A 12,629-nucleotide genomic window follows, 5' to 3' on the forward strand; every position below is an offset into this window, starting at 1 on the left:
CAGGTTCTGATGTGACAGACAGCAGCTACATACAGGCAGGTTCTGATGTGACAGACAGCAGCTACACACAGGCAGGTTCTGATGTGACAGACAGCAGCTACATACAGGCAGGTTCTGATGTGACAGACAGCAGCTACACACAGGCAGGTTCTGATGTGACAGACAGCAGCTACACACAGTCGGGTTCTGATGTGACAGACAGCAGCTACACACAGTCGGGTTCTGATGCGACAGACAGCAGCTACACACAGGCAGGTTCTGATGTGACAGACAGCAGCTACACACAGGCAGGTTCTGATGTGACAGACAGCAGCTACACACAGGCAGGTTCTGATGTGACAGACAGCAGCTAGACACAGGCAGGTTCTGATGTGACAGACTGCAGCTACACACAGGCAGGTTCTGATGTGACAGACAGCAGCTACACACAGGCAGGTTCTGATGTGACAGACAGCAGCTACACACAGGCAGGTTCTGATGTGACAGACAGCAGCTACACACAGGCAGGTTCTGATGTGACAGACAGCAGCTACACACAGGCAGGTTCTGATGTGACAGACTGCAGCTACACACAGGCCGGTTCTGATGTGACAGACAGCAGCTACACACAGGCAGGTTCTGATGTGACAGACAGCAGCTACACACAGGCAGGTTCTGATGTGACAGACAGCAGCTACACACAGGCAGGTTCTGATGTGACAGACTGCAGTTACAACCACTGGCCAATAGAGGACACTGTCTGCATGGAAAAACTGATCCATTAGAGATAACACTGAACACACTCTAATACTGAACACACTAATACTGAACACACTAATACTGAACACACTCTAATACTGAACACACTCTAATACTGAACACACTCTAATACTGAACACACTCTAATACTGAACACACTCTAATACTGAACACACTAATACTGAACACACTCTAATACTGAACACACTAATACTGAACACACTCTAATACTGAACACGATCTAATACTGAACACGATCTAATACTGAACACACTCTAATACTGAACACACTCTAATACTGAACACACTCTAATACTGAACACACTCTAATACTGAACACACTCTAATACTGAATATGGAGGTGGTCAAGACAGTAGTGGTGTAGAAGGGTTACATGTAGTTAGAGTTAACGTGACGAGTTAAGGTCAGAGGTCAGAGGTCAGGGGAAGGTCTTACGTGATGAATATGGAGGTGGTGATGAGAGCGGCCGTGTAGAAGGGTTACAGGTAGTTAGAGTTAAGGTCAGAGGTCAGGGGAAGGTCTTACGTGATGAATACGGAGGTGGTGATGAGAGCGGCCGTGTAGAAGGGTTACAGGTAGTTAGAGTTAAGGTCAGAGGTCAGAGGTCTGGGGAAGGTCTTACGTGATGAATATGGAGGTGGTGATGAGAGCGACCGTGTAGAAGGGTTACAGGTAGTTAGAGTTAAGGTCAGAGGTCAGGGGTCAGGGGAAGGTCTTACGTGATGAATATGGAGGTGGTGATGAGAGCGGCCGTGTAGAATCCTCTCTGACAGTCTGGGTTCTTCCCCTGTCTCTGGTGCATCTCCCCTCCACAGTTCTCACAGCAGCGACACACACAGAAACACAGTCCTACCACGGGGGTCAACACCAGGAATACACAGCCCAGACTCACACACAACAGGAAACCCGCCTCATAGTAGATCGTCTGCAGGAGGACAGATACCACATTATTAGAGAGACCCTGTCCGTTAGAGAGATAACTACCTGTCTGGTAGGGAGATAACTACCTGTCTGTTAGAGAGATAACTACCTGTCTGACCGGCTAGCTGTCTGACAGGCCTGGTTGGCTGATTGTCTGTCTGTCTGACAGGCCTGGTTGGCTGATTGTCTGTCTGTCTGACAGGCCTGGTTGGCTGATTGTCTGTCTGTCTGACAGGCCTGGTTGGCTGACTGTCTGTCTGTCTGTCTGTCTGTCTGTCTGTCTGTCTGTCTGTCTTAGGAGGTGAATTATAGTGGGTGTGGGTGAATTATAGTGGGTGTGGGTGTATTATAGTGGGTGTGGGTGTATTATAGTGGGTGTGGATGTATTATAGTGGGTGTGGGTGTATTATAGTGGCTGTGGGTGAATTATAGTGGGTGTGGGTGTATTATAGTGGGTGTGGGTGTATTATAGTGGGTGTGGATGTATTATAGTGGGTGTGGGTGTATTATAGTGGGTGTGGGTGTATTATAGTGGGTGTATTATAGTGGGTGTGGGTGTATTATAGTGGGTGTGGGTGTATTATAGTGGGTGTGGGTGTATTATAGTGGGTGAATTATAGTGAGTGTGGGTGTATTATAGTGGGTATGTGTGTATTATAGTGGGTGTATTATAGTTGGTGTATTATAGTGGGTGTGGGTGTATTATAGTGGGTGTGGGTGAATTATAGTGGCTGTGGGTGTATTATAGTGGGTATGGGTGTATTATAGTGGGTGTGGGTGAATTATAGTGGCTGTGGGTGAATTATAGTGGCTGTGGGTGTATTATAGTGGGTATGGGTGTATTATAGTGGGTGTGGGTGTATTATAGTGGGTGTGGGTGAATTATAGTGGGTGTGGGTGTATTATAGTGGGTGTGGGTGTATTATAGTGGCTGTGGGTGTATTATAGTGGGTATGGGTGTATTATAGTGGGTGTGGGTGTATTATAGTGGCTGTATGGTGACTTTACCTGTAGCATTAAGACAACGTTCTCCGGCTGCAACAGCAGAACACACAGAGTTACACAGTTAGTATTACAGCCTGTTAGTGAGTTATACATGGTTATCTCTCTCTCTCACACAGCCTACCTCTCTATAACACAGAGTTAGTATTACAGCCTGTTAGTGAGTTATACATGATTATCTCTCTCTCACACAGCCTACCTCTCTATAACACAGAGTTAGTATTACAGCCTGTTAGTGAGTTATACATGATTATCTCTCTCACACACAGCCTACCTTGCGATAGTCTTCCAGTTTTATCCCTCCCATGTTCTGTTGGATGACTTTTACGATGAGATCTGAGAACACAACACAACCTCTTCAGCCAATCACATAACACACGCTTGTTAGCCAATCACACAATACAATAGTCATTAGCCAATCATATACAACAGTCGTTAGCTCCTAGACGTTTCCACTTCACAATAGCAGCCCTTACAGTTGACCGGGGCAGCTCTAGCAGGGCAGAAATTTGACAAAGTGACCTGTTGGAAAGGTGGCATCCTATGACGGTGCCACATTGAAAGACAATGAGCTCTTCAGTAAGGCCATTCTACTGCCAATGTTTCCTATGGAGATTGCATGGCTCTGTGCTGGGTTTTATGTTGACAGTATGTCTTTATATAGATTGGATGCAGTAATACCTGATCTGTTGCTCAGCAGGTACACACACACACACACACACACACACACACACACACACACACACACACACACACACACACACAGAAAGACACAGAAACTTTTTAAAATATGAGGGGACAGGTAAAGTGGGTTGGGTCTGTGTTCTAGAACTGTCTGGCCAGTTAAAAGCTGTTCTAGAACTGTCTGACCTGTTAAAAGCTGGTCTAGAACTGTCTGGTCAGTTAAAAGCTGTTCTAGAACTGTCTGACCTGTTAAAAGCTGTTCTAGAACTGTCTGGTCAGTTAAAAGCTTTTCTAGAACTGTCTGGTCAGTTAAAAGCTGTTCTAGAACTGTCTGGTCAGTTAAAAGCTGTGTTCTAGAACTGTCTGGTCAGTAAAAGCTGTTCTAGAACTGTCTGGTCAGTAAAAGCTGGTCTAGAACTGTCTGGTCAGTTAAAAGCTTTTCTAGAACTGTCTGGTCAGTTAAAAGCTGTTCTAGAACTGTCTGGTCAGTTAAAAGCTGTGTTCTAGAACTGTCTGATCAGTAAAAGCTGTTCTAGAACTGTCTGGTCAGTAAAAGCTGTTCTAGAACTGTCTGGTCAGTAAAAGCTGTTCTAGAACTGTCTGGTCAGTAAAAGCTGGTCTAGAACTGTCTGGTCAGTAAAAAGCTATGTTCTAGAACTGTCTGGTCAGTAAAAGCTGGTCTAGAACTGTCTGGTCAGTTAAAAGACCCTCCTGACCACTCTGTAACGGCTAACAGCTAACAGCTAGCAGTATTACAATTCACTGCCCTGTTCCACCCTCCTGACCACTCTGTGACGGCGAACAGCTAGCAGTATTACAATTCACTGCCCTGTTCCACCCTCCTGACCACTCTGTAACAGCTAACAGCTAGCAGTATTACAATTCACTGCCCTGTTCCACCCTCCTGGCCACTCTGTAACGGCTAACAGCTAACAGCTAACAGTATTACAATTCACTGCCCTGTTCCACCCTCCTGGCCACTCTGTAACGGCTAACAGCTAGCAGTATTACAATTCACTGACCTGTTCCACCCTCCTGGCCACTCTGTAACGGCTAACAGCTAACAGCTAACATAATTACAATTCACTGCCCTGTTCCACCCTCCTGACCACTCTGTAACGGCTAACAGCTAACAGCTAACAGTATTACAATTCACTGCCCTGTTCCACCCTCCTGGCCACTCTGTAACGGCTAACAGCTAACAGCTAACAGTATTACAATTCACTGCCCTGTTCCACCCTCCTGACCACTCTGTAACGGCTAACAGCTAACAGCTAACAAAATTACAATTCACTGCCCTGTTCCACCCTCCTGACCACTCTGTAACGGCTAACAGCTAACAGCTAACAGTATTACAATTCACTGCCCTGTTCCACCCTCCTGACCACTCTGTAACGGCTAACAGCTAGCAGTATTACAATTCACTGACCTGTTCCACCCTCCTGGCCACTCTGTAACGGCTAACAGCTAACAGCTAACATAATTACAATTCACTGCCCTGTTCCACCCTCCTGACCACTCTGTAACGGCTAACAGCTAACAGCTAACAGTATTACAATTCACTGCCCTGTCCCACCCTCCTGACCACTCTGTGACGGTGAACAGCTAGCAGTATTACAATTCACTGCCCTGTTCCACCCTCCTGACCACTCTGTAACGGCTAACAGCTAACAGCTAACAGTATTACAATTCACTGCCCTGTTCCACCCTCCTGACCACTCTGTAACGGCTAACAGCTAACAGCTAACAGAATTACAATTCACTGCCCTGTCCCACCCTCCTGTTATGTAAGGGTCAGTATATAGGTAGACAGTGACTAGGTTTGTTCGTCAGCCAGTGAAGAGTATTAGGGAGTATAAATATGGCCATGTCCACAGGGATTACACTGGGGCCTTATACAACCTGACAGAGAGAGACACACACACACACACACACACACACACACACACACACACACACACACACACACACACACACACACCACCCTGATATAGGTTGTGACACTAACAGCAGCATCAACAGGTCGAGTACAATAGAGGCCACAGAGATGGGGGGAGGAGAGAGGGAGATCTTGTTGACATGGACTCTACCTGTGTGTGTGTGTGTGTGTGTGTGTGTGTGTGTGTGTGTGTGTGTGTGTGTGTGTGTGTGTGTGTGTGTGTGTGTGTGTGTGTGTGTGTGTGCCATATGGCTGGTGGATTAAGGTGTTAGTCCTGGGGACCAGGTGACAGCAGGGAGAGAGCCAGCCGCAGTAAAGGCTTAACTGATAATTGATTAGGCCTCTAATCGAATAACTCTGACCCTGCTACTTAGAAACACCAATCCTACTGCACCGTTCCAACGTGACCCGGCACACACACACACACACACACACACACACACACACACACACACACAAACACACATTCCGTCAGTAGCCTACCTGTGGTCTGGTATACCAGTGCTGTGTTGATGTTATCATAAACATGACATTACCGAGGCAACATTATGACCTACTGCTGTTGTTACCGAGGCAACATTATGACCTACTGCTGTTGTTACCGAGGCAACATTATGACCTACTGCTGTTGTTCCCGAGGCAACATTATGACCTACTGCTGTTGTTACCGAGGCAACATTATGACCTACTGCTGTTGTTACCGAGGCAACATTATGACCTACTGCTGTTGTTACCGAGACAACATTATGACCTACTGCTGTTGTTACCGAGGCAACATTATGACCTACTGCTGTTGTTACCGAGGCAACATTATGACCTACTGCTGTTGTTGCCGAGGCAACATTATGACCTACTGCTGTTGTTACCGAGGCAACATTATGACCGACTGCTGTTGTTACCGAGGCAACATTATGACCTACTGCTGTTGTTACCGAGGTAACATTGTGACCTACTGCTAGTTAACTTCTCTACCTGGTGAACCAGTGATTGATTCATTGATTAATGTCTCTGATTGGTCGGGCAGATAGAAACATTGATTGAAAAACAGATTAATGTCTCTAATTGGTCAAGCAGTTGACCTGTACCAGGTGTGGGTCAGAATCAGTACCTGGTTAGAGAGGGAGAACGACAGTCAGCATACATGCTCACCTGCTAAACGTGATAGTAGACCTACATGCTAAACTGATAAACCTGACAGTAGACCTGCATACTAAACCTGACAGTAGACCTACATACTAAACTGATAAACCTGACAGTAGACCTACATACTAAACCTGACAGTAGACCTACATACTAAACCTGACAGTAGACCTACATACTAAACCTGACAGTAGACCTACATACTAAACCTGACAGTAGACCTACATACTAAACCTGACAGTAGACCTACATGCTAAATCTGACAGTAGACCTACAGTGGGGCAAAAAGTATTTAGTCAGTCACCAATTGTGCAAGTTCTCCCACTTAAAAAGATGAGAGAGGCCTGTAATTGTCATCATAGGTACACTTCAACTATGACAGACAAAATGAAGAGAAGAAAATCCCAAAAATCACATTGTAGGATTTTTTATGAATTTATTTGCAAATTATGGTGGAAAACAAGTATTTGGTCAATAACAAATGTTTATCTCAATACTTTGTTATGTACCCTTTGTTGGCAATGACAGAGGTCAAACGTTTTCTGTAAGTCTTCACAAGGTTTTCAAACACTGTTGCTGGTATTTTGGCCCATTCCTCCATGCAGACCTCCTCTAGAGCAGTGATGTTTTGGGGCTGTTGCTGGGCAACACGGACTTTCAACTCCCTCCAAAGATTTTCTATGGGGTTGAGATCTGGAGACTGGCTAGGCCACTCCAGGACATTGAAATGCTTCTTACGAAGCCACTCCTTCGTTGCCCGGGCGGTGTGTTTGGGATCATTGTCATGCTGAAAGACCCAGCCACGTTTCATCTTCAATGCCCTTGCTGATGGAAGGAGGTTTTCACTCAAAATCTCACGATACATGGCCCCGTTCATTCTTTCCTTTACACGGATCAGTCGTCCTGGTCCCTTTGCAGAAAAACAGCCCCAAAGCATGATGTTTCCACCCCCATGCTTCACAGTAGGTATGGTGTTCTTTGGATGCAACTCAGCATTCTTTGTCCTCCAAACATGAAGAGTTGAGTTTTTACCAAAAAGTTATATTTTGGTTTCATCTGACCATATGACATTCTCCCAATCTTCTTCTGGATCATCCAAATGCTCTCTAGCAAACTTCAGACGGGCCTGGACATGTACTGGCTTAAGCAGGGGGACACGTCTGGCACTGCAGGATTTGAGTCCCTGGCGGCGTAGTGTGTTACTGATGGTAGGCTTTGTTACTTTGGTCCCAGCTCTCTACAGGTCATTCGCTAAGTCCCCCGTGTGGTTCTGGGATTTTTGCTCACCGTTCATGTGATCATTTTGACCCCACGGGGTGAGATCTTGCGTGGAGCCCCAGATCGAGGGAGATTATCAGTGGTCTTGTATGTCTTCCATTTCCTAGTAATTGCTCCCACAGTTGATTTCTTTAAACCAAGCTGCTTACCTATTGCAGATTCAGTCTTCCCAGCCTGGTGCAGGTCTACAATTTTGTTTCTGGTGTCCTTTGACAGCTCTTTGGTCTCGGCCATAGTGGAGTTTGGAGTGTGACTGTTTGAGGTTGTGGACAGGTGTCTTTTATACTGATAACAAGTTCAAACAGGTGCCATTAATACAGGTAACGAGTGGAGGACAGAGGAGCCTCTTAAAGAAGAAGTTACAGGTCTGTGAGAGCCACAATTCTTGCTTGTTTGTAGGTGACCAAATACTTATTTTCCACCATAATTTGCAAATAAATTCATTAAAAATCCTACAATGTGATTTTCTGGATTTTTTTTTAAGTGGGAGAACTTTTTTTTGCCCCACTGTACATAATAAACCTGACAGTAGACCTACATACTAAACCTGACAGTAGACCTACATACTAAACCTGACAGTAGACTACATACTAAACCTGACAGTAGACCTACATACTAAACCTGACAGTAGACCTACATAATAAACCTGACAGTAGACTACATACTAAACCTGACAGTAGACCTACATACTAAACCTGACAGTAGACCTACATACTAAACCTGACAGTAGACCTACATACTAAACCTGACAGTAGACCTACATACTAAACCTGACAGTAGACCTACATACTAAACCTGACAGTAGACCTACATAATAAACCTGACAGTAGACCTACATACTAAACCTGACAGTAGACCTACATACTAAACCTGACAGTAGACCTACATAATAAACCTGACAGTAGACCTACATTCTACACTGATAAACCTGACAGTAGACCTACATGCTAAACCTGACAGTAGACCTACATACTAAACCTGACAGTAGACCTAAATATTAAACCTGACAGTAGACCTACATTCTACACTGATAAACCTGACAGTAGACCTACATGCTAAACCTGACAGTAGACCTACATACTAAACCTGACAGTAGACCTAAATATTAAACCTGACAGTAGACCTAAATATTAAACCTGACAGTTGACCTAAATATTAAACCTGACAGTAGACCTACATAATAAACCTGACAGTAGACCTACATACTAAACCTGACAGTAGACCTACATAATAAATCTGACAGTAGACCTACATACTAAACCTGACAGTAGACCTACATAATAAACCTGACAGTAGACCTACATACTAAACCTGACAGTAGACCTACATACTAAACCTGACAGTAGACCTACATACTAAACCTGACAGTAGACCTACATACTAAACCTGACAGTAGACCTACATAATAAACCTGACAATAGACCTACAAACTAAACCTGACAGTAGACCTACATACTAAACCTGACAGTAGACCTACATTCTACACTGATAAACCTGACAGTAGACCTACATACTAAACCTGACAGTAGACCTACATACTAAACCTGACAGTAGACCTACATAATAAACCTGACAGTAGACATACATAATAAACCTGACAGTAGACCTACATACTAAACTGATAAACCTGACAGTAGACCTACATGCTAAACATGACAGTAGACCTACATACTAAACCTGACAGTAGACCTACATACTAAACCTGACAGTAGACCTACATGCTAAACTGATAAACCTGACAGTAGACCTACATACTAAACCTGACAGTAGACCTAAATATTAAACCTGACAGTAGACCTACATACTAAACCTGACAGTAGACCTACATACTAAACCTGACAGTAGACCTACATACTAAACCTGACAGTAGACCTACATACTAAACTGATAAACCTGACAGTAGACCAACATACTAAACCTGACAGTAGACCTACATACTAAACTGATAAACCTGACAGTAGACTTACATACTAAACTGATACACCTGACAGTAGACCTACATGCTAAACCTGACAGTAGACCTACATGCTAAACCTGACAGTAGACCTACATACTAAACCTGACAGTAGACCTACATACTAAACCTGACAGTAGACCTACATACTAAACTGATAAACCTGAACAACCCTCCATGACCCATCCATCAGACTTCTGAACTTAACTAACACATCTGTCTTGATTAATTAACACATCCACCTGTCTTGACTAATTAACACATCCATCTGTCTTGACTAATTAACACATCAATCTGTCTTGACTAACTAACACATCCATCTGTCTTGATTAATTAGCATATCCATCTGTCTTGATTAATTAACACATCCATCTGTCTTGACTAATTAACACATCCATCTCTCTTGATTAATTAACACATCCATCTGTCTTGATTAATTAACGCATCCATCTGTCTTGACTAATTAACGCATCCATCTGTCTTGACTAATTAACGCATCCATCTGTCTTGACTAATTAACGCATCCATCTGTCTTGACTAATTAATGCATCCATCTGTCTTGACTAATTAACGCATCCATCTGTCTTGACTAATTAACACATCCATCTGTCTTGACTAATTAACACATCCATCTGTCTTGATTAATTAACACATCCATATGTCTTGATTAATTAACACATCCATCTGTCTTGACTAATTAACACATCCATCTGTCTTGACTAACTAACACATCCATCTGTCTTGATTAATTAGCACATCCATCTGTCTTGATTAATTAACACATCCATCTGTCTTGACTAATTAACACATCCATCTTTCTTGACTAATTAACACATCAATCTGTCTTGACTAACTAACACATCCATCTGTCTTGATTAATTAGCATATCCATCTGTCTTGATTAATTAACACATCCATCTGTCTTGACTAATTAACACATCCATCTGTCTTGACTAATTAACACATCCATCTCTCTTGATTAATTAACACATCCATCTGTCTTGACCAACTCAGATCTATCTTTCTTGATTAATAAAGGAGCATAATATTTATATTGTTGTAATATTTTTGCGTTGTTATTTCAGAAAATGACAAGGCAATAAATATATAAATATACTGCTAGTTAATTAAGAAAGTTAGATGTTAGTTAATCAAGAAATATACTGATTAGGTAACCTTATCTTTCATAATTACCAAACAATATATTTCAGAATTAACTACCTGTATATTATCTTAATTAACTAACTGTATATTATCTTAATTAACTAACAGTATATTATCTTAATTAATTAACTACCTGTATATTATCTTAATTAACTACCGGTATATTATCTTAATTAACTAACTGTATATTATCTTAATTAACTAACTGTATATTATCTTAATTAACTACCTGTATATTATCTTAATTAACTACCTGTATATTATCTTAATTAACTAACTGTATATTATCTTAATTAACTACCTGTATATTATCTTAATTAACTACCTGTATATTATCTTAATTAACTACCTGTATATTATCTTAATTAACTACCGGTATATTATCTTAATTAACTAACTGTATATTTCTTAATTAACTACCTGTATATTTCTTAATTAACTAACAGTATATTATCTTAATTAACTACCGGTATATTATCTTAATTAACTACCTGTATATTATCTTAATTAACTAACTGTATATTATCTTAATTAACTACCTGTATATTATCTTAATTAACTACCTGTATATTATCTTAATTAACTACCTGTATATTATCTTAATTAACTACCGGTATATTATCTTAATTAACTAACTGTATATTTCTTAATTAACTAACAGTATATTTCTTAATTAACTAACAGTATATTATCTTGATTAATTAACTACCTGTATATTATCTTAATTAACTAACTGTATATTTCTTAATTAACTACCTGTATATTTCTTAATTAACTAACAGTATATTTCTTAATTAACTAACAGTATATTATCTTAATTAACTAACTGTATATTTCTTAATTAACTAACTGTATATTATCTTAATTAACTAACTGTATATTATCTTAATTAACTACCTGTATATTATCTTAATTAACTACCTGTATATTTCTTAATTAACTAACAGTATATTTCTTAATTAACTAACAGTATATTATCTTAATTAATTAACTACCTGTATATTATCTTAATTAACTAACTGTATATTTCTTAATTAACTAACAGTATATTATCTTAATTAATTAACTACCTGTATATTATCTTAATTAACTAACAGTATATTTCTTAATTAACTAACAGTATATTATCTTAATTAATTAACTACCTGTATATTATCTTAATTAACTAACTGTATATTTCTTAATTAACTAACAGTATATTATCTTAATTAATTAACTACCTGTATATTATCTTAATTAACTAACTGTATATTTCTTAATTAACTAACAGTATATTATCTTAATTAATTAACTACCTGTATATTATCTTAATTAACTAACTGTATATTTCTTAATTAACTAACAGTATATTTCATAATTAGACAACACATGTATTGATTTACTTTATTCATCTCATATGTATATACTGTACTCTATACCATCTACTGCATCTTGATGTAATACATGTATCACTAGCCACTTTAAACTATGCCACTTTGTTTACATACCCTACATTACTCATCTCATATGTATATACTGTACTCGATACCATCTACTGCATCTTGCCTATGCTGTTCTGTACCATCACTTATTCATATATCTTTATGTACATATTCTTTATCCCCTTACACTTGTGTCTATATGGTAGTAGTTTTGGAATTGTTAGCTAGATTACTCGTTGGTTATTACTGCATTGTCGGAACTAGAAGCACAAGCATTTCGCTACACTCGCATTAACATCTGCTAACCATGTGTATGTGACAAATAAATGTGATTTGATTTGTTGTTAAATGTATTTATTGTGTAGCC

At 40.4% G+C, this 12,629-nt stretch overlaps 1 protein-coding gene across 1 annotated transcript in view; it reads right to left on the reverse strand.

Annotated features, from left to right (window-relative positions):
- The window catches only part of LOC110515474 (prominin-1-A-like), a 58,962-nt gene that overhangs the window by 45,738 nt on the left and 595 nt on the right, over window positions 1–12,629 (reverse strand). The window contains exons 2-4 of the mRNA XM_036972029.1: window positions 2,957–3,018; window positions 2,689–2,715; window positions 1,479–1,684 (exon numbers count right to left, since the gene is read on the reverse strand). Of these exons, the coding sequence (XP_036827924.1) occupies window positions 1,479–1,684; window positions 2,689–2,715; window positions 2,957–3,018 (295 nt within the window). The remainder of the gene's footprint in view (window positions 1–1,478; window positions 1,685–2,688; window positions 2,716–2,956; window positions 3,019–12,629) is intronic.

The sequence above is a fragment of the Oncorhynchus mykiss genome, unplaced genomic scaffold, assembly GCF_013265735.2.
Source record: "Oncorhynchus mykiss isolate Arlee unplaced genomic scaffold, USDA_OmykA_1.1 un_scaffold_87, whole genome shotgun sequence".
NCBI classification, from domain to species: Eukaryota; Metazoa; Chordata; class Actinopteri; order Salmoniformes; family Salmonidae; genus Oncorhynchus; species Oncorhynchus mykiss.